General features: G+C 48.9%; 1 protein-coding gene across 6 annotated transcripts in view; it reads left to right on the top strand.

The window, feature by feature from the left end:
• The window catches only part of MRTFB (myocardin related transcription factor B), a 179,010-nt gene extending 158,131 nt beyond the window's left edge, over positions 1–20,879 (top strand). For all 6 annotated transcript variants that reach the window (XM_060172935.1, XM_060172934.1, XM_060172932.1 and 3 more), the window contains 7 exons: positions 3,393–3,525; positions 4,206–5,240; positions 7,140–7,274; positions 9,744–9,902; positions 10,107–10,244; positions 12,514–12,574; positions 16,235–20,879. In XM_060172935.1, the coding sequence (XP_060028918.1) occupies positions 3,393–3,525; positions 4,206–5,240; positions 7,140–7,274; positions 9,744–9,902; positions 10,107–10,244; positions 12,514–12,574; positions 16,235–16,752 (2,179 nt within the window). In that variant the 3' untranslated portion in view covers positions 16,753–20,879. The remainder of the gene's footprint in view (positions 1–3,392; positions 3,526–4,205; positions 5,241–7,139; positions 7,275–9,743; positions 9,903–10,106; positions 10,245–12,513; positions 12,575–16,234) is intronic.
• Positions 20,880–22,553: the final 1,674 nt, after the last annotated feature.

Raw genomic sequence — 22,553 nt, 5'->3', positions numbered from 1 at the left:
AGACTCCCTGTCTTAAAGAGCCTAAATTTGAGCAGGAAACTTTAATCTTCTGTTGTAGATATTCCAAAGGGGAGTCTGAAAATAGCAAGAGCACTTAAAATTGTTGCAGTAATTGGGATGCAGGAAGATGAAAGAGCAGCAGTAACATGTTGGTGACCAGAGTTTGAGTCCAGAAGGGAAGCAGAGGAGGAAGTAGTTCTGACAGTCTACTGGAGATTGAGTTCACACCACTCATAGCTAATTTAGTTTTGTGGTAGAGGGAATTCTCAGTGAGGCATCCTCGGGCTGCTAAATAAAAATTCCAAGACACCCTGTCCTCTCCCCCTCCCTTCCCCTCAAGAAAAAGATGGATAATTTCATAAAGGGAAAGTTATCTGATCAAGCCACTCAACCTATGATCCTATAAGCTGCAGACCCCTACTTCTGTTTGCTTGTACATAGTTAAACACAAGGAGTCCCTATTTTTAAGCGTAGAGAAGGATTAAGACCCCTTAAAAAGCAGCTATCTCTTCACATACTACTATCAGTTTTTCAAGATCCAGGTATCTGGAAGACTAGTCCTATTAGTCATTGAGCCCTTACGATGACGTACTTAAATCTATAACAAATATCAACGCATGAAGCCAAGAGTTTTTGTAATCATGTTACTGTTTTAAAAGCAAGCAAGTCTGGGTGAGAGTTGTGGACCTGAAAGGGAACCAGAGATAACAGAGAGTCTCAGCGATGAGCTGTGCTGCTTTATGGCTTTGCCCGGGACCTTGAGGCATCTACACTGCTGCCACCTGTGGTGACAGCCATGGTGGCTCCCCCGAGAGCTCTCCATTACCGGGAGCCAAGCGGAACGCCCACCCTCCTCACAGGAATGTTTGGGCCACTGGGTATCACCCACTCCACCCCCATGAGCACCCTGTTAACTTGTGACTCCCATAGGCAGATGTATGTTCTCTGAACTAGTGGCTGCTGCAGTCAGAGACTGGCTGTATGATGCCAACTTTGTGCTCGGAAAGAATCCCTTAGAGGCATCAGAACTCCAGCAGTGCTTCGTCTGGGTTTCCCTCTCCTCCTGAAAACTCCCACTACTAGTCACCCAGACACTAGACACCTGTCCGTCCAGCAATGAGGAGGGAGAGGAAAGAAGGCCATATTAAGCTCTGCTTTTTGTCTCCAGGGTTATTGCCGGGGCTGGGTGCCTGCACTAAGAATCCACTGCTCCCGGATGCCATTTTTTCCCTTTTGTTGTCATTGTTGTTGGATAGGACAGAGAAATACAGACACCTGCAGAACTGCTTCACTGCTTGTGAAGAGACTCCCCTGGAGGTGGGGAACCAGGGGCTCTAATAGGGGTCCTTGTGCCTCATGCCATGTACGCTTAACCTGCTGCACCTGACCCGCAAGCTCTGCTTAATTTCTATAGAAATGGAGAGTGTTATTTTCTGGTGCAGTTTTACCAAAACTCCAGTATAAGAAACTGAATATGAAAGCCTCAGAGCCCCCATCTGTGGGATTTTGCCTGCTAACCCAGCCCTTGAGCACACAGGGTGAGCGAGTGCTTGTCACCTGGGCTCAGCACAGGTAGAACACTCACAGACAAAGCTCCTGGGAGTCACTTCAGGCTTCGTGTCTGCACAGTGATCACATTCGTCAATACCCCAACCCCACTTTTCTCCCTGTTGTCCCCCCAGCAGTAAGAATATTTTATTTGATTACATAGGGGAAAGAGAGACTCACATGAGAAAGAAATAGAAACAAAGGACTGCTACGTATGATGCCAAGGATCGAACTGGGGACTTCACGTATGCAAGTCTAATGCTCTACACTCCAGTTCTCTCCCCCGATGCTGAAGGACATTTTAAAAGTACAGGAATGCCTAGCCCTCAAGAGGTGAAATTCACTATTCTAGGCACCAGCTATGCAAAGCAGCAAGACACTAGGACTCCTAGCATAGAGGAGAGCACTCGTTTATCAAGAGTAACCGAAGTGACACCAGTGGTGAAATGAGTAGATAAAACCAGAGGAGTTATAATAGCTGTTTTCTAACATGGTAAATTAAAACGTAAGGATGCTAGAAAGAGATACAGAAGACAGTTTAAAACAGAGGTGATGCACCCAGTTGAGTGCATAGATCACCACACACAAGGACCAGAGTTCAAGCCCCTGGTCCCCACCGGCAGGGAGGAAGCTTCACGAGCTATGAAGCAGTGTTTGCGGTATCTCTTTCCCCCTCTACTTCCTCCTGTCCTGTCTAAATAAAGCAAAACAAAAAAGGAGATCAAATCATTTCTGTTACCACTGAGCAAATGAAATAGTAACAAGTAAGTGACTCAACCAAAGAGAGTGTATTTTCAAAGTTGTGACAGTTTTCTCCTAAGTTAAGGGGGGCCTTCACTCACCTGTAAGCAAAGTGCAAAAGCACAGACAGGCAGTGTACCTGTGGGGGTAAGATTCCATAGGAAGCATGAATAGGAAGATAGGTTTTGAAAGGTTCCTTGAACGGTGTACTTGCTTTTTGTCATGGGTACCGCCCAGGGTTAAGCCCAGCCCCCACCAAGTATGGGGAAGACAGACCGAGGGACAGAGACAGAAAGACGTGTCTATGAAGAAGGTCCTTCTGGGTTAGAAGGCAGGCATAGATCTTCCTTTATGGTTGTACCAAGTCACACTTTTGCTAGCCTCCTGAAAGGCTAAGCACTTGCTCACGGGTTTATTTAGAATCAACTGTTAACCATTAAAATCAACTAAGGATATGCATGCGTTCAGGATTTTCCTTTGGAGTTTTCTGTCTTTTTCTTAATAGCTTGCAAGACTTTCTGCATAGTCAAGGCAAGGCCTTTATCAGAAATACGTATTCCAGATAGCTTCATTTCTTTTTCTTCAAGGTATCCCCATAGTGTGTGTGTTCCATTTAAGAGATACTTTCCTACCCGAAGGCTATGAAGAAATGACCCTGTTTTCTTCAAAAAGCTTCATATGTTCCATACTTAAACTTAGGTTCTGGAGGTGATGTATGTGGAGCTCTGTTTCTGAATGCAGTAGTCTCCCAGTTGCCTGTGGTTCTGTTTCCACCAGCACCATGTCATTTTAATAACCAGTTTTATGATCAGTTCTGATATGTGACTCTTCCCACTTTGCTGTTCTCAAATGATACACAGCCATCCTTGCTTCATTGCATTTTCTTGTAAGCTGAAACTCACCTTCTAGATTTCTGCCGAGCAAGCAAACAAAAGCTACAGTAACTTTTTTGGAGGGCTCTCATTTTATTGGCTTCTATAGAATGTTGAGTCTTCCAATCCATGACCATGATATTTTTCTCATCCTACTTTCCAAACTTAGCAGAAGCAGTGTCAAAGCCAGAGACTTTCCTTGTAAACCCTAATTTCCTTTTTCTCTTTAAGGCCACTCAATGACAAAAATAACAGCAGTGGGAATTCAGCTTTGAACAGTGCCATGCCTAACACACCAAGGCCGAATGCATCTGCTCCTGTGAGACAGCCGGGGACTCTGCCTTCTAGCTTGGATGACTTAAAGGTGATGACTCCAAGTGGCATTTCTTCACCCATAAATGGGTGCACAGAAATGTCAGTGATTGGTCTACCCTCCAGTAGCTATTCAGCTTTACCAATAGTATAACTTTACACAGACCTACTTCCTGTTCCTTCCACTAAGTTTCTCTTGACAGGCAGAAGCTATCATTCACTGAACTCATGCCACATGCAGGTGCCACACCAGTTCTGTTTGACTCTTGAAGCCGATTTTAAAAAATCCTTAACAGTCAAGAACGTGTAATCGATCGATCCCCAGGGGCCAGACTTCTTGTGTGGCTTCTCACCTTCTGTCATCTGTGAGAGCTTGAACTAGTGACTCAGGCTCTCATTGCCCTGATCCCATCTGTAAAGTAAGAATAAGAACAGTAGGTGCCTCACTTGAAGGTTAGTTGAAAGCACGGAGTAGTCACTCTGTTATTCCTCTCATGTTATGTTAAAGAAAAAAGTTACTAGAGGTGATAACTTAGAGCCTGACCCTCTAAAAGAAAGCCCTGACTTCATTGCTGGCCTCTCGCTCGCTCCGACTGTGTTAGGGAAGATACTGTCGCGCTGTCGATTGTCTGGTAGGTGTGGGCGCTTTTCTATCATAAGTGTCAGGAATTGCCAGGAAGCTACAACAGCACAAGCAGAGCTAGGACTTATGTGGTATATTTGTGCTTCTAGGTATCAGAACTGAAGACAGAACTGAAGTTAAGGGGTCTCCCGGTGTCGGGCAGCAAGCCAGACCTCATCGAACGTCTGAAGCCCTACCAGGAAATGAACAGCAGCGCCATGGCTGCTGGCAGCATGGTGGCTGTGTCCACCTCTGCCGTCGTCAGCAGTAACCCTGAAGTCACCGTGGCGCTGCCAGTTACAACACTTCAGAACTCTGTGACTAGCTCAGGCTCCACTTTCAAAGTAGAATTGCCCTCTGCCGGAACCAGCAATGTAGCCCGTGTTGAAAGCGTTAGTTCTCCTCTGCCCATCTCCCCGTCTCCCTCCGAGCAGTCCAGCCTCAGTACCGAGGATACGAGCATGGCAGACACCTTCACTGAGATCATGACCATGATGTCCCCTTCACAGTTCCTGTGCTCATCTCCTCTGAGAATGCCGAGCACCGAGGACAGCCTGAGTCCCGGCAGCAGCAGCACTCTGTCAAATCTGGAACTGGACGCAGCTGAGAAGGACCGTAAGCTGCAGGAGAAAGAGAAGCAGATCGAGGAGCTCAAGAGGAAACTGGAACAAGAACAGAAGCTCGTGGAAGTTCTAAAAATGCAACTTGAGGTTGAAAAACGTGGGCAGCAGCAGCAGCAGCAAAGGCCACTGGACTCCCAGCCCAGCTCAGCCACCAATTCCATTAATAAGTCAGAGCAGCAGCACAGCAGTTCTTCCATCAAAGACGAGGCCATGCTGGCTGACTGCTCCAGCACCAGGCAGCCCGTCCCAGCAGCCAGCCACCCTGCAGGCCCGCCAGGCGGCCAGCCCCTTGTTGCCAAAAAGGCCGTGGTGATCAAGCAGGAGGTCCCAGTAGCTCAGGCAGAGCCGCAGGGCCTCATCCCGCAGTTCTACGTAAGCTCGCAGGGCCAGCCGCCAGCCGCCCTGGTCGCCCCACCCCAGGCTCTGCTGACCACACAGACGGCGCAGCTGCTGTTGCCGGTGTCCATCCAGGGCTCCGGCGTCACCTCCGTGCAGCTCCCTGTTGGCAGCCTCAAACTCCAGGTGTGAAGCATGTCTCCTGACTATCTTTCTCTCCCCCCTCTGGATTCCTCTCTGTCCTATCCAACGACAACAATGATGATAATAACCACAACAAAGATAAAACAACAATGGCAACAAAAGGGAAAAAAAACGGTCTCCAGGAGCAGTAGATTCGTAGCGCAGGCAACCGAGCCCCAGCAATAACCCTGGAGACAAAAAAAAAAAAAACAGACCTTCGTAGTCCAGAGCCTGTATGCATATGCCGTATCTCTAACGTGCACTTCAGCGACACTGTAAATGTGGCCACGCATTTAGGAGTGAGGAGATTTTTGTCAGATAGCAACACAATAACCCTTGTATTTGCTCTTAAGTTCTTTGCTAGGTTTTAACAAAGTGTGGATCCAGCTACACAAAAGCCCCTGGAGCATGGCCCAAGGGCCCTGGCCCACGTGTCTAACTTCTGAGTGTCTGAAAATGAAAGTGTGTGTGTTAGAGCTTGGATCTCCCCCCTCGCCCCTTGCAGTTGGTGTCACGGGCATAAGAACCACGTGTGTCCTGGCCTGTGGCTGGCCAGGGCGGTACGTTCCATAGCCTTGCAGATTTCTGAAGCCATCTAAAGCTGTTAAACCCCCTTCTTCTTCTTCTTCTTCTTCTTCTTCTTCTAGCGTTTGCCCTTCTTCCATAGCCAGTCAACAGCATCAGGTTGAACCTGATGTAAAGTTTCGAGACCTCCTTTGAATCTGGAGAGGTGGCAGTCGTTGACTATGTGGGTCATAGTCTGTCTGTATCCGCAGGGGCAGTTCGGGTCGTCTCTGGCTCCCCAGCGATGGAACATAGCGGCGCACGGGCCATGGCCTGTTCGATAGCGATTGAGGAGGGCCCAATCATAGTGTGCTAGGTCAAAGCCGGGTTGACGCTTGCAGGGGTCTGTGATGAGGTGTTTGTTCTTTACCTCAGCTGACTGCCAGCTCTGTTTCCAAGAGACTGGAACAGAGAAGTTCAGTGTAGGCGTAGGGGACCAGATTGGGTGATGAGACGTCAAGCGTTGAACGGGGTGGGTGAAGATATCCGCATATATTGGCAGGTCCGGTCGAGCGTAGACGTGGGAAATGAACTTAGATGATGCCGCATCCCGACGACTATCTGGCGGGGCGATGTTGCTAAGAACTGGCAGCCATGGAACCGGGGTGGAACGGATGGTTCCAGAAATTATCCTCATGGAGGAATATAATTTGGAATCGACCAAGTGGACCTGGGGGCTACGGAACCATACTGGGGCACAGTATTCTGCAGTGGAATAGCATAATGCCAGAGAGGATGATCGTAGTGTGGAAGCGCTCGCGCCCCATGAGAAGCTGGCCAGTCTTGCAATGATGTTATTCCTTGCGCCCACCTTTGCTGCAGTTTTTATGAGATGTTCGTGGAATGACAGAGTGCGATCGAGAGTAACGCCAAGATAGACTGGCTGGGCTTTGTGCCGGATTCTCGTATCGCCAAGCTGCACATTAAGCTCACGCAAGGCCGAGGCATGGTGTAGATAGAAAACAGATGATACCGTTTTTGCAGTGCTAGGGATTAGTCGCCATTTTTTACAGTTAAACCCCCTTACACAGCCTTTCAGTAGGTGCTTTTTATTCAGTTCTCTCTTTTCCTAAAACACTCAAACCAAGATCTCTGCCACTTACCAGTAAGAGCATGAAAATAACTGCCCTCTGGTTTAGAATCAGTAAGGTTCAGATGTAAGCGTTGGTAGATTGATGTCATCTATAAACGTTTTGTCTGATTTCAGGTAACATTTCTCAAGTGACAAGTTATCCCACATCTAAACTCTTGATTCTAAGGTTGTGGGTTTTTTTTTTAATATTCCTCTCCTCATTTTTATTTTCTATTCTAATGTTGATTTTAAAATTTGCCTCCTAGACTCCACAAGCAGGACTCCAGCCCCAGCCTCAGATAGCAGCTGCTGCCCTGTCCTCCAGCCTCGCCCCACCAGCACCGCCCAAGCAGGACACCTTTCAGCCACATGTGCTCAGTCAGCCCCAGCAAGTCCACAAGGTGGGTGAAAGCTAGTGACCGGGGCTAGACAGTGGCACACCCAATTGAGAGCACACAGTACCACGCGGAAGGACCCGAGGGGAGCCCCGCTCCCGCCTACAGGAGGGAAGTTTCACAAGCACTGAATAGGTCTGAAGCTGTCTCTCTGTCTCCTATATATTTCCGCCTTCTCACTCAATGTTTCTGTCCTACCAAATAAAATAGAAAGAAAAAAAAAAGCCGCCAGGAGCAGTGGATTCATAGTGTGGCACTGAGCCCCATTGACAACCTGGTGGCAATTAAAGAAAAAGAAAGTGAGCCTGGACTCTTTCTCACTCCCATCCCTGAGCCTCAGGTCAAATGCCATTTAACAGTTTATCCTGTTGCCTGGTGTGGGGGGCAGATAAATTCTTCTGTTACTAAAGAACTTGCCTTAACAGTTAAATTAGCCTTTTTCCAGATAAAATTTTTGACCCTCATAGATAAAATTTACAGATTTTTTTTCTCCCTTTTGTTGCAGTTATCATTCTTGTTATTGATGTAATTGTTGGATAGGATGGAGAGGAAGAGACCTGCTTCACCACCTGTGAAGTGACCCCCCCCCCCCCCGCCAAGTGGGGAGCCGGGGGCTCGAACCGGGATCCTTACATCAGTTCTTGCACTTTGCACCATGTGCACTTAACCCACTGCCCACTGTGCCGCCACCCAACCCCCCAGATTTTTTTTTTTTAAATGTTTGTCTATCATGAGAGAGGAGAAAGATACAGAGCTTTAGCTATATTGTAAGTTTGTGCTATTTCACAAATTAAGAGTCAGGGGTCCTGAGTGCTAGGCCTTCTGCACAGTCCATATATTTAATGTGTCTGGCTCCTTGTCTTTGAAATGATTGCTCTCCAGGACCAGAAATTCTGGTGCTATGCAGCCCAAAAGTTACCACATTCCTTTGTAACCAGTAGGTGGAGCTCTGTGCATAGTTTCTGAACAGAAAAGTGAGTCTCAAAGCCTCAAAAATAGGTCTTAGTATTTTAAACCTTGAGAATTACAAGTCCTAGAGGGTTTTTTATTATTATTATTTTCAACATACAAGGACCACAATAGCTAAGATGACTGGAACTGGGCATCACTGAGCAGGGGCTGGCGGTCATGTGCCCCCCAGTGTAGGCTGAGCATGTTCCTATGCTTAGACAGTCTGTGTTTGGGGACCAGAGGAAACAATATAAGGGCAGGATACGTAAGAGGTTACTCATGAAGTCTCAGAATGCTGATAGAGGAATCACTACTTTCAGTTTAAAGGGAGCAGACTATTTCCCCTACATATAAGGATATTTGGTTTTTTTCAAAGAGTGAACTAGAACTCGCCACCCAGAGAAGGGACAGCTTCCGCCCTGCTGCTATTGGGGAAATGACAACAGGCTTGCTTAGTGCAGGACTGCACAGCCTTTCCATTGGTGAGAAAACGCTTTTCTCCCATCCAGCAGATCACAGCAAACGAGCTGTGCCTGTCCACAGTGCACCCTTCCACACCAAGGGGAAGTTCCTTTCTCAATACTAGTGACATGAAGTAGCATAAACAAGCCCACTCTGTCATGGTCTGCGTGCATGGCCATGTCAGATACTCTGCCTGTACTAGGCAGCTAGGCTTGCAACAGAATGGCCATGCACTTGCAAAAGCCCTTGAGACCTTGGGCTCTCAATGAGGGCTGAGTAAAACACTGGAGAAATCATCTCACTCTGCCACTCAGGTCCAAGCAGAAGACAGCTGGTGAGGAAAGGCAGAGTGTAAGCAGGGCCTTGCAAGGACTGGGAGAAACTTTGAAGAGCTGGGCAGTTGAGTGTGAAAGGGAAGAAGGAGCAGGTAGTGAACAGGTCCCCTCACCAACTAGAGCTGAGCATCTGACTCTAAGGACCAGGGCCAGCAAGCATGCAGACACAGCGCTGTCTGTGCCGGAGGGTGGGTGGGCGGGGGGCTCTGCCAGGATTCCAGTGCCAGGAAACAAGGGTCTGGACCGGCTGAGGGGAGAAAGCCGAGCGGTGTCCTCTCCCAAGTTAAAAGGAAGAAAAACAAAAGCAAAACCCAGAGTCCTTTTCTCAAAGGCTGGAAGTGGTGGGAGAAAAGGGAGAGTTTAGTATAGATTGCTTCATGTTCAAGCTGTCCCAAATCTGTTTGAAAATGTGATTTTGGCCCTTGGGAAAAAGAAGAGGAGGGGAGTGGAGAGCACTGAAGCCGCGTGAGCTCAGGGCACGAGGGGTGTGAGGACACAGCGCCACAAGCACATGAAGCACTGTTGCCTTCCTGCCACCAGACCAAGCGCTAGGTACTGGGACCACTGCTATACTCCGGCCTCTTGATAGAATGCCTTGGAGCCCAGCACCTCAGGTCTGCGCAGCCAACTTGGTGACCCTTCACGAGTGAGTGGCTGACCCGAGACAGGCTTTCTCTACTCGGGAAGCACACAAGCCAACTGACGGAGCAATGCTTCCTCACTGCAGGTTTTCACAAACTCTGCCCCCAGCACTGTTCTCCCGTATCAGAGACCACCTGCCCCCACAGCTCAGCAGCCCTTTGGCAGTAAGACAGCCAACAGTGTCCTTCAACCCAGAAACCCTCCAGCTCCAGCCTTGCAGAACGGACCGACCTCTCCTAACAAGGTAACCCTCCGTGACTGCAGATGAAGCAGCCGGGATTAGGGGTGCAGACTCACAATGACCATTAGCATGGATGGGCTGAGACCACTAAGCACGCTGCTCAGTGACAGTGGCCCAGCACCTCCAGGGCTTGGAGGGGGAGGGTCTGTGTTCTGGGCGGAGGAAGCTCCCGCCCATGCTGACTGGTGCCCCATCTGCTCCCCGCAGCCTAGCTCACCCACACCGCCCCAGCAGTTTGTGGTCCAGCACTCACTGTTTGGGAGCCCCATCCCCAAGACGAAAGACCCTCCCCGCTACGAGGAAGCCATCAAGCAGACCCGCAGCACCCAACCTTCCCTGCCAGAGGTGAGTGGGGCCACAGTCTTCGTGGCTGCAGCTGAGGTGACATCCTCAAATCGGATCCTTTGGGACCTGCCTTCCTGGCTAGAAACCTTGTTTGCAGTTTAAATGTTACATGAACACCAGGTAAATCATATGCTGTGCAGAGAGCCCCGTAGCCTGCGGGACCATTCCTGAGAAATCCAGTGTAGTTTTGCCTGGCTGGCCCCATACACAGGGCTGATGGTCATCCCTCAGAAGGGATCACCATGTGGTGCTGAGAGGTGACTTGTGTGGCTGTAAGTGTGCTTTGGAGCCAGACACAGCAAGTGCCCTTCTCTGGGAGTGGGGAAGCTACATTTCAGGAAAAAAAAGTTTAAACAGTTGGAGGGAAAACAAAATGAAGTGCCGCTGGGCTAGTCTGTTCCGCACAGCCATCCAGAAGGAGCTGTTGCTAAGAGCCTCATTGCAGGGGTGAAGGAAATGGCAGGGTAACACCCAGCCTCCCAAGCCTGAGCCTCAGCTGTAGCTTAGTGTGGACAAGTCAGTGACAAAGTCGTCGTCTCCTAGGAAACGAAGATAACTGCTCCTGTGTAGTGCGCCTCTTAGATGTGCCAGCCTCCAGGAATTTGGAGGCTCTTAGTATACATCCACTTAGACTCCCAATTCCTGTACTGGCCGAGACAGACTCCTGTGAGGATTTCCATCTTTCTGCTGTGTGTCAGTACCTTAGGGTCTGGCTGACTGGTGGGGTTATTGAGAGAAAGACCCTAGCCGAGTTGAGATAAACCTAGGTAAGAAAGAACCTAGATAAGAAAGAACTATTTCACCTGCTTACCACTGCTACTCACCCCTGCTAGGCTGATGTGAGAGTTCGGTCTGTTTTCTTTTCACTCAGACTAGGTAAATCCTACTGCCATCTCCATCCAAACCTAGATAAGAAAGAACCAGAGAGGACACTCTAGAGTCAGGCTCACTCCTAAGCCCCAGAGGTATGGAGTGGAGCTGTGGCAGCTGAACTAGAGGCAAAAGGCCTGGACTGAGACTGAAACTCCTGCCGTCTTCCACAGCAGGCCCAGTCTATCTGAGGTAAACAACTCTCTATAGCCTGATCCTTAACACCATTCACACACATAATGAGACTCCGTCCTATTTCAAGCAGAAAGGCAATCAGCTAAGCCAACCCCCAGCTGATCCAGATTATAGTTTTTAAAGAGCCTTATCTGCAAATTCTAATTACCCTGTGTTATCAAAGAGAATGCTTGTGACTGTCTTTAAAAAACAAAGTGAAAATTCTAAAAAAAATAAAAAATTAAGTGGTTAATAGATGGAGATGGCAGTAGAGTTAATCTAGTCTGAGTGGAAAGAAAATAGACCAAACTCTCACATCAGCCTAGCAGGGGTGAGTAGCAGGGCTAAGTAGGTGAAATAGTTTAAGAAACTATGGCTGACTTTTTCACAGATATAATGAAAGATAAGTGGCAGCTCTAAGTACTCAGTGAAACCAAGCAAGGTAACTAGAAGGCCTGGCCTCACCCTTCCGCAGCTCCTAGGAGCCAATACGTCTCATACAGAGGAGCAACTATTCGATTGATGGCCAATTTTTCATCAAACTATTGAAGCCGGAAAAGAGGGGAACATTTTTAAAGTTCTTAGTGGGCAGGAGGGACCATCAACCCCGAATTTTCTGTCAAGTAAGAACAGTTTAAGAATTGAAAGTAAATGAAGCTTATTTCCAGATAAAGTTGAAATCCCACAAACTGAAGGGGCAAATAGAAACAGGTATGAAAATGGTAAGCAACTAAATAAGCCCAACTAGAGTACAGATACAGAAACAACCAGAATGGATGGGCCTCCCCCTGCTACCCCGCCATGGGTTGGATGTAAAAGACTTGCTTCTAGTGATGGTGTGGGCTTCTGAAACCAGGTCAGAAGAGGCCTTGCCCTGTGGACAGCCCAGCCGCCCCAGAAGGACTCACGTGGAAAGGAGCAAAGGCCAATGGTATAGTCGCCCCAGGCACGGCCACAGAAACTGTGAGAAAAGTTACTGGAAAAGGTTTGGGGAGTGATACATAACAGCAATAGGTGACTAGCATCTGTTGCAAAGCCTCTTAAAATGCAATTGATAAAAAAAGGTGATCAGTCACCTGAGCTGGGGACTAGCCCAGTGCTGCTGTGACACGCCAGGCAGATGGCGGCGCAGAGCAGGCCGCCATCAAGGCCCCTCGGTGCTCACAGTCGCAGGCTGGCCAGGTGAGCATGGAAGGGAGCTTACTTGCATTCTCCTTTGCTGCAGGTTTCCAACGCACACAGTCAGCAGATGGACGATCTCTTTGACATCCTCATCAAGAGTGGAGGTAAGTCAGAGAGTCACGAGTCCCAGAGGAAGCAACCTCCTGCCAGCATCTTGTGGAACCTGCCCTCTAAGTTCAGTCTGAGATTCTGAGCACTGAAAACCATAGGCTTCTATTAATTCTCACCTGAATCCACTGAGAGACGAGCAGTAGTTACACGTTAACTGTTTTAAAGATCTGTTAGTAGCTCAGGAGGTAGCACAGTGGCTAGAGGGTTGAAGTTAAAGCGGGAAGTCCTGGGGCCAGGTCGTGGCACACCTGCTACAGTGCACAAGGACCCAGGTTCAAGTCCCCACCTGCATGAGGAAAGCTTCGTGAGTGGTGAAGCAGGGCTGCAGGTGTCTCCCTTTCTATTACCCTCTTCCCTCTTGATTTCTGGCTGTCTCTATCAAATAAATAAAGAGTTTGGTCCCCTGTATTGCATGTGGTGCTCTGGTTCTGTCTCTTTCATGAATCTTCAGAACAATACATTTTATAAAAATTTATTAAATTTGGCCCATTAAAACAGTTAACTATAGATAAAGAAAAAGCCATTGATTCAGCTTAACAGTAATACAGTGTTAGACATCTCCATGTTTGTCTGATGAAAAATACTTACTGAAAAACTCAACTCCATGTGTACCAGTAGCACAGTTCATACGTTAGTCAGGTACTGGCCACATCACCTAGTCTGAGCCCTGATAAAGCCAATCAGACTTGAAGGCAATTCTGAGGCACAGTGTATCACCTTTTTTTTTTTTCCCTTTTGTTGCCCTTGTTTTTTCATTGTTGTTATTGATGTCATCGTTGTTAGATAGGACAGAGAGAAATGGAGAGAAAGACACCTGCAGACCTGCTTCACCATCTGTGAAGTGACCCCCCTGCAGGTGGGGTGCCAGGGGCTCGGACCGGGATCCTTAGACTGGTCCTTGCGCTTTGTACCACCACCGTCTCCCACAGTGTATCATCTTAAGGGCTTTTTACAATGATTGGTATATGTATCTGCCTCAGTCTGCACACTTTAAAAAAAATTCATGTTTTCTTATTTTCCTGATAAAACAATTCTTACTCAGGTTTTAAAATTGTCATCAAAATTTCTCCATTTTTAATAGACACTATTTGATTGTAAGGCTGATGATCTTGTCATAATGTCTGGCACAACAGAATTAAAATAAATCTTTGCTTTATTTTTTATTCTGTTCGAGAGGGGAGGGAGAGACTCACATGAAGCTTGAGCCCATGGCAGTCAGTGTGTGCTCACCCAAATACACCACCACCTGGCCCCAGAACAGAAAATTCCTGACATCTGACCATAGATATATGGGAAGTAGCAGCTTTTGTTAGGAAGTGTGTTGGCCTTGCAAAATGATCTAAGCTCATGATTTATCTAAATCTTGGAAATTTTAGAAATAGGCATCCCGGGAGTCGGGTGGTAGCGCAGCGGTTAAGTGCAGGTGGTGCAAAGCACAAGGACCGGCGGAAGGATCCCGGTTCGAGCCCCCGGCTCACCACATGCAGGGGAGTCACTTCACAAGTGGTGAAGCAGGTCTGCAGGTGTCTATCTTCTCTCCCCCTCTCTGTCTTCCCCTCCTCTCTCCATTTCTCTCTGTCCTATCCAACAACGATGTTAATAACTACAACAATAAAACAACAAGAGCAACAAAAGAAAATAAATAAATAAAAATAGAAATAGGCATCCCATCCCCTGACTAAGATAATCTGTGAAAGACTTAACCAATTGGGAGTTGGGCTGTAGTGCAGCGGGTTAAGCGCAGGTGGCGCTAAGCGTCAGGATCCCGGTTCAATCCCCCGGCTCCCCACCTGCAGGGGGGTCCCTTCACAGGCGGTGAAGCAGGTCTGCAGGTGTCTGTCTGTCTTTCTCTCCCCCGTCTTCCCCTCCTCTCTCCATTTCTCTCTGTCCTATCCAACAACAATGACATCAATAATAACTATAATAATAAAACAAGGTGAATAAATAAAATATTTTAAAAAAAGACTTAACCAATGGGGTGAAAATACTTTTAGATGACTTAAGAGACTAATTTTATAACCTACATTTGGAAATTAAAGTCATCTACCATCTGCACTGTTCTCTAGTATCTAGTCCATTCTTTCAGTTCATTGTATGTATCCCACTAATAGCGAAAACAGATCTCAATTGTGTGAGTTACTTTGATTGCACTTTCAAAGCTGGTCTAGAGAGGGCTGCAGATAGTGAAAAGTAGCATACACTGTCCTTAAAACACGGGCCATACGCACAGATCTTTCAACTGGCCACATATCCTGGTGGTTGAATAACAACAACTCTTGCTTTATTATAATTATTATTGGCTAGAGACAAAATTTGAGAGGAAGGGGAGATAGAGAGATACCTGCAGCTCTACGTCACTTTTGAAGCTTTTCTCCTGCAGGTGGGGAGCAAGGGTCCTTGAACCTGGGTCCTGTGCACTGTACTGTGTGTGCTTAACCGGGCGCGCCACCACCTGGCTGCGAACAACTCTTATGAAATCCAGCTTCTTTAGTATATCTGCACAGAAACCAGTCAGCTATTTACAGTTACAAACAGATGTTTGTGGCTACCTAAAGCAGATGATCCATTAACTAACTACTTGACCTGACAAGCACATAATTAGTACTAATTAAGATATATATAACCATTTTCATTATTTTATACCAAAAAATAAGGTACTCCAACTTACTTTTTTTTTTTGCTCCAGGGTTATGGCTGGAGCTAGGTGCCTGCACTACAATTCCACTACTCCTGGAGGACACTTTTTCCATTTTGTTGCCCTTGTTAGATAGGACAGAGAGGAGAGAAAGAGACACCTTCAGACCTGCTTCACCACTTTTGAAGTGACCCCCCCCCTGCAGGTGGGGAGTCGGGGACTTGAACGGGATCCTTGTGCTTAACTCGCTGCACCACTGCCCACCCCCCCATAACTTAGTCTTTTTTTTTTTTAATTTTCCACCAGAACACTGCTCAGTTCTGACATATGGTGGGGCTGGGGATTGAACCTGGGACCTCAGAGCCTCAGGCTTGAAAGGTTTTTGCATAACTATTATGCTGTGTCCCCAGCCCACTCATAACTTAGTCTTCAAGAAAGTCAAAGGAACTGGATTAGGTTCAGTTCATAAATGACAGGAGGCGGCATGCTACCGTTTCACAGTGGCGTGCAGGAAGCATAGAGGATAAGGACAAGAAGACTGTATCAGGCCTTTGGTGGCCTGAAGGCTATGCTTCAGGCCTACAGCAGCTCAGAACAGACACTTCAACACTCACTCCAGGGCCAGCATGAGAACAGATGCATGGGCCAGGGTAAGACATGGATCTAACCCACTAGTTCCTACCTACAGAGATGCAGCTGCCTTTCATGCTTACATAAACTTAGAAAGGAAAAAGGAAAAAAAAGCAGAACGTTATAAACGTAACTTTCTACTCACAATCATCAGAGGTCCTACCTGACCACAACCTTCCTCTCCTCCCCAAGGGGACCGTGCAGAAGTCACCTCAGAGCAGCAGGGTAGCTGTGCTAATGCTTGTAAAATGCGCTGCAGGGAGCTAGCACACAGTCGATGCAAAGTCCCTCAGGTGCAGCCACCACCAGGAGCCAGAGCTGAGCAGTGCTCTGGTAAAAACAAATTTAAGTAGCGAGTCCTTACTTAACTAGTTGCGTTCTTTTGCAGAAATCTCCCTCCCTATAAAAGAAGAGCCGTCTCCTATTTCCAAAATGAGGCCCGTGACAGCCAGCATCACCACCATGCCCGTCAACACCGTGGTGTCCCGGCCACCACCCCAAGTCCAGATGGCACCACCCATTTCCTTAGAACCCCTGAGCAGCCTTTCTGCCAGCCTGGAGAACCAACTAGAGGCTTTCCTGGATGGAGCTTTGCCTTCCAGCAGTGAGCTCACCCCACTGCCCAGCAGCACTGACGACAGGGAGCCCTTCTCTCTGATCGAGGATCTCCAGGACGAGCTGCTGGGCCACTCGCACTCCCCCATGGAGACCTCTGAGCCCCCGTTTCCCGCCAGCGCGCCCTGTCTATCCCTTGACCTCTCGGACTCCAACCTGGACAACATGGAGTGGCTGGACATCACCATGCCCACCACGTCGTCGGGCCTCACGCCCCTGAGCGCCACCACCCCAGGTATGTTCTCTGCTGACTTTCTGGACCCTCAGGACCTGCCGCTGCCCTGGGACTAGTCAGCCGCCACCGCCCTGCATGCTGGTGAGGGTCAGGCTGAAGGTGGCTCACAGTCAGCGTAGGGACGGAGCCGTCAGTGTGCTGTTGCCGTTACACCTTGTTACAGAAACACCGGACCGATGGGCGTAGCCCGGAAGCCAAGTCTGAACACATTTCGTTGTGATGTGTGGCGAGTTTCTGCAGTGTCACACCACACGGGGCCTTCTGAGAAGTCACAGTTCCAAGGAGACTCACCTGCTTCTCCAGACTTAGTAACAGTGAAAAGCATAGAGCAACGTGTGCTTGACGATGACATGAGGGGTTTCTGGTGAGCAGCAACCTTGAACCTCTGCAGTCACGTTCAGGCTGGACATGAAAGGCAGAGACAGCTCCACTCAGAAGGGCCTGTGAGGCTTTTCCTAGTAATGGCCAGGCCCAGGCAGCGGCGGCAGCTTAGCCAGCTCTGGGACAGCTTCTTGCTTCCATTCAGAAAAACGTATGATTTGTGTGTGTGTTGTAGCTTATTTTTGTGTTTGTTTTTTTTGGAAAATTACTTGAGATTTCCAAATTTAAATTTAAAGGAAAGATCTTTTACCATAACCAGATAATATCTACAAAATGCTGTGGCGATCTGTCCCTAGTAAGGAGTCCAGGTCTGTTGATGACACTGACAGTTCTCCCAGAAGCCCTCGGGCTAGGCTCTGTGTTCGCCCTTTGTGCGGACACTGGCCTTGAGGTCTGCACAGCCTACACTAGGGCAGGAACAGTGGCCTACTTGTTGTAATGACTAACATTTCTTGAGTACCTGAGCCACATGTGTTTCCATATTTAAAGAATCAACAACTAACTTGCAGGTAACCAGACCCCATCTCAAAGAACCAAGCCAAGGCTTTCACGTAAAATGCCTTTCCCTGCTGGTGAGCTGCAGAGAGAAGGCGTCAGCCCAGGACATTCCCATGTGGCTACCACTTAGTCAGGTCCCAGCTCTGACTGTCCTCTCCTCTGCCACTTTATCACAGGCTTGAAACTGGATGGCACTCCCAAGCTCTCACTACACTGTCAGCCTAGAACTGAAAAACTGGAGGTCTTAATAGATTTTTATAGAGACAGAGACACAGTGATCACATTTGTTGAGTAGTTTCAGAATCTTCTAAATTGCCAACTATATTTAAGTATCTGACAAGATGTAAATAACTGAAGGGAAAGAAAGTCTACCCAGAGAGCATGGAGGCTTTCACTAATACTTGAGCAGTGAAGGGACAGTGACAAGCAGGAGGCAACCAGTCCCACATGTGGAAAGAATTTGCTAGCCATTTCTGGGCTTGTGTTTGGCCTAAGAATCTTAGATGTGTGTCAGCCTGTACATCTCTCACATGTAAGCAAAGTCCATTTTCCAGCTGGCTGTCACCCAGACACGGAGCCCTTTGCTGATGGCGCTTCCTCCTGGCTGGTCCCCACATGGGGCCCAGTCACTGGCAGCCAGAAGCCACCTCCCCCGGCCCCGAAACAGGGTAACCCTGGGGCTGTCTGCACCTCGAGTCCCCTCTGTTCAGGGCGGCCTGAATGGGAGGTCTCGGCCAGGGGTTTTATCTGGGGCTTGTCTGGTGGTGCTCAGACTCTCAGCAGTTTCATTCAGGCTTAAGTGGCTGGTAAAATAGCACCAAGCAACTCGGTGGCCATTCTGGTGACTGGACGACCACTTCTGTCCTCCAGAGTTGAGGACAGAGATTGTTCTAGCCCTCAGGTCCCCTCACTGCTTTTTCACAATGGAATCCAAACATCCCACAGGAAGGCTGCTCTCCAGAACACACTGCAGTGACAACACTCCCGTCACCGTGTTCAGACCTTCCGGTCCCAGCATTTCCTTCATGAAGGAAAGGGAGGGCGGCTCCCCAGGGATAACTCTACCAGCCGCTCCCACCCGGCATCAGTGACAGCGGTGCTGCTCCCCAGGGTCCTGGCTGCATGCGGACACTGCCCCCGTGCAGCGTGTGACGTGACCAAAGATGACCCAAGTCAGTGTACATAGTGGGAAGTGCAATAGGAAAAGCATCTGTTTACTCATGAGGACCTGGTGGGTGTGGGGGGCGGTCCCCAGCCATCAGGTCAAAGCTGCCCGCTGGCTCCCCTGCGTGCATGTGTCCAGTGTAGAAGGGCTCCTTTTCTATGTCATGTTGCCAAGAAAACAACTCACTGAGGACTGTGCTATCTCACACCCCATCTCACTTCCCTGAGCTCCCCCTCCAGCTTCCGGATGCACAGACCCCCTGCACATTTCGGCACCGCGTGGACCAGGTGGGGTTGGGGGTGGCGTCAGTGGTCCACATCCTTGTGTCTGCCCTGCAGTGTGCACTCTACTGTACAGCCCTGGCCACGTGCTTGTACACAGAAGTCTTATGAGTTGTGGAATCTCTTGCTCAGATAGCAGTATCTGTTCTGTGAATATCTCTAATGCGAAAGAGCTTAGCTGACACCCCCCTGTAGCTGTCCAGCCTATGCAACCGGAAGTTAAGAGCAGCAGCCCTGCTCAAGGCCCCGAGTGAGAGCTCCCTAGGCATGTTACTACCCCATTTGTCACCAGGGCTGACTCAGGCTCCCTCAGCCTCAGCCCCAGGTCGTTCCAGGCCATGCAGCTCTGCAGAGTGCTCTCAGACTCCCAGGCTGCAGCCAGTCCCTCCACTGCCCCCGTGCACATCCCACAAGGGTTCTGACCACTCCCTGTGCCCTGCCTGGTGGTCAGCCTCTGCGAAGCTCCTGGCAGCGTGGGGGTAACACACTCATTCGACCCACTTCACCTGTATACCTCCTCCCATCACTGCCCCTCAACTACCCCGATGACCAAGAACTCAAACTGGAAGGTCGTGTTTGCCAAGGAGCACTGCTCGTGAGTGCAGGGGGTGTGTCTGGAGAGCACCCTGTCTGCATTTCAGCTCATCCTCTAAGTGATTTCAGTCAAAACTGGAAAATAGCTAAGATAGAGCCATCTTTCCCCGGGTTCAAACTTCCGCTGACCAGTCTGGGCGGCATCTTTCTCTGCGACTCTGTCCCGTGGCAATAAGCAGCCTCCGAGCTTCGCCGAGGAGACGCCACGTGGCAGAGGCTTCCTGCCTCCAGTGTCTGGCTTGAGGCCTGGCAGTCAGCACACTGCTCATGTTTACAGGAGAGCTCTTCCCTCCACACAGACACATTGATCTGAATCATTACTAAGAAACGTCACGCTTGTGTGACGACAGGCTGGCAATCTCAGATCTGCCCGGTGCTGCCTGACTCAGATTCAGTGCGTCCTTGGCGATCCTCACAGTGGTCATGTTGAACAGGGCTTTGTGCCAACTACTCAGAGCTTCTACCAAACTGATAGTGAGACCTGGAACAACGACCTCTCCACTCTGCTGTAAACAAGTTACTCGTTGGGGTGCAGTTAGGGAGGGTTTCGTATCCACCGAAAGACAACCTCAAATAACCAGTAGTAATGCAAACTTGCTCTAAAGGAACCAAAGGCATTGCCAAGTATTTGCCAAAAAGAGGCACTTTCTGTTTGAAATTTGAGACTACGGCAATCTCAAAAATCAGTCCCAAAAAGGTATTAGCCATTTAAGGTTATAGTTTTCACAAAGATGTAGATATCCCTCTTATGCTTTTATGTAAACTAGTATAAATTTGTTAGTTTAAGAATAATACCTATTTAGTAACAATACAAGGTTCCCCCTTCCCATGTTTACTTTCTTCTTGCTTGCAATGTGATGGGTGTTTCTCTTCCTCTTTTCATTGTCACATTATGTCTTAGCATCTCACTTTATGAAAAAAGGAGAAAGATACCGATCTACAGAGCCCTGAATTAGAGGAATAAACAAAGACTCACGGCAGTTGGGGGCCATTCATGTATCGCCTTCACATTGTTTTTAGAAGAAAAGCCACGATGCCTTTGCATTTGCTGTTTGCACCCCCGAGACCAGCCCCGTGTCATGTCTGAATGCCATACGTCTCGCACATGTGCTGTACAGAGGTGGCGCCTGCTGCATTTTTATATGTGCGCAGTTATCGGATCTTTTGTACATAGTGGCAGTATTGTAGCTGATCGGGAAATGTTTGATATCTCGGCAATTTTGCATTTTTTGTGTCTCCAATAAATAAAAGACATTTTGCTGTATGAAGATTCTTGCTTTGGGGGACAGGCAGTGGCACACCTGGTTAAATGCAAGGATCCCATCTCGAACCCCCGGCTCCCCACCTGCAGGGGGTGGGGGGAAGCTGCACAAGCAGTGAAGCAGGTCTGCAGGTGTCTGTCTTCCCCTCCCCTTGCAGTTTCTCTGTACTATCCAGAAAATGGCCACAGAAGCAGTAGATATGTCGTTCAGGCACAAAGCCCCAGCAATAACCCTGGAGGGAAGGGGGGAGAAAAAAGATTCTTGCTGTGCAAAGAAATGCCCAGGCCCTGGCGGGGGATAGGGAGCACTTCTCGTGCTCCAGCAGTGTGGGTCACGACAGCCCCGCAAAACATCAGAACTAGCTGGACTTGAACATGGCCTGATTCACAAGAGAATCTCCATTCCTGCAGGGTGAAAACTGCCACACGCTGTGACCATGACCATACACGTACCACCCACACCCGTGGAACTCATCATCCCACTACTGACAGGCTTTTTTTGAGACCATCCAGATAGTCTGTAGAATTAAGTGTCCATCAGTAGAATGATCATTTGCAACCTCAAAAGCCCCTGCTTCAGAGCTTTGAGAAGGACAGTGTCATATTCACCCACCACCACCCCAGACTGAAAAAATAGGAAGGCGTGATGCCTGTGCCCTTTACACTGACACCTGGGTCACGAAAACCATCAGAGCATCACTCCCAGGGAGGGAGGGAGAGCTCCCGGCCAATGGCCGGCACACAACACACACGCCACCCGTCAGTCCACGCGGTCAGAGGCTGGTGACGCTGGTGGCATCAGCTATCATTGGCTGCAAGTGGAGAAACTGGACACAAACTACACGGGAGAGAAGATGCCACAAGCAGTCTGGCGCCTTCAGGTGGGAGCCCTGTTCTGTGCTGGGTGCCCCCCAGGCTAGGTCAGGCTGCAGGTCAGAAGCTATGTGGTCAGTGCCAGCAGGAGTCTGGGTGCCAAGAGCTGGGCTCCAGTTCAAGGAGCTTCTGTAAGTAACTTCCATTGGTTTCTTTTTCTTTTTCTGTCATCACGAGCTTCACTTCTCTAGGCTGACTTTTTCAGATAGAAAGGGGAAAATAGGCCATGCACAAGGACCCAGGTTCAAGCCCACGGTCCCCATCTGCAGGGAAAAAGCTTCACAAGTGGTGGAGCAGGGCTGCAGGTGTTTCTCTGCCCCTCCCTAGCCCCCCTTCCCTCTCAATTTCTGTTTCTATCGAAAATAAAATTTAAAGAAAGAAAAAGGAGCAAACAGATTAAAAAGAAAAAGGAAAAAGCACTAGGCTGCAAAGCTTCTCCAAGTGCAGTGGGGGCTGGACTCGAACCCAGATGGTGCTAGCGGCAAAGCCGGGGCCTCTCAGATGAGCTATCTCACTGAGCCAATAGCTGTTTTCTTTGGGCGTAAAGGGGCCTTGGAAAACTCCCCGGGCTCTGGGCAAAGTCTTCGTCCAGCATCTTTATAATCCTCTGCATAGCCATCCCCTAGAACCAGGGGTGAGCGCAGACACCTCCCCCTCCTGGTGGTAGCTGTGAGGAAGGAGGGGTGCTCCACACACAAGGCCTCAGTAACACCCCCAGACGGGTCACGTGTCACCAACATTCCATGTACAAGGTCACCGGGTCTGCCAGCGGCCGCCACTCCTCTTTCCACAAACCAGGCAAAC

This window comes from Erinaceus europaeus, chromosome 15, assembly GCF_950295315.1.
Source record: "Erinaceus europaeus chromosome 15, mEriEur2.1, whole genome shotgun sequence".
In the NCBI taxonomy this organism is placed as follows: domain Eukaryota; kingdom Metazoa; phylum Chordata; class Mammalia; order Eulipotyphla; family Erinaceidae; genus Erinaceus; species Erinaceus europaeus.
This window is presented reverse-complemented; position numbering and strand designations above follow the sequence as displayed.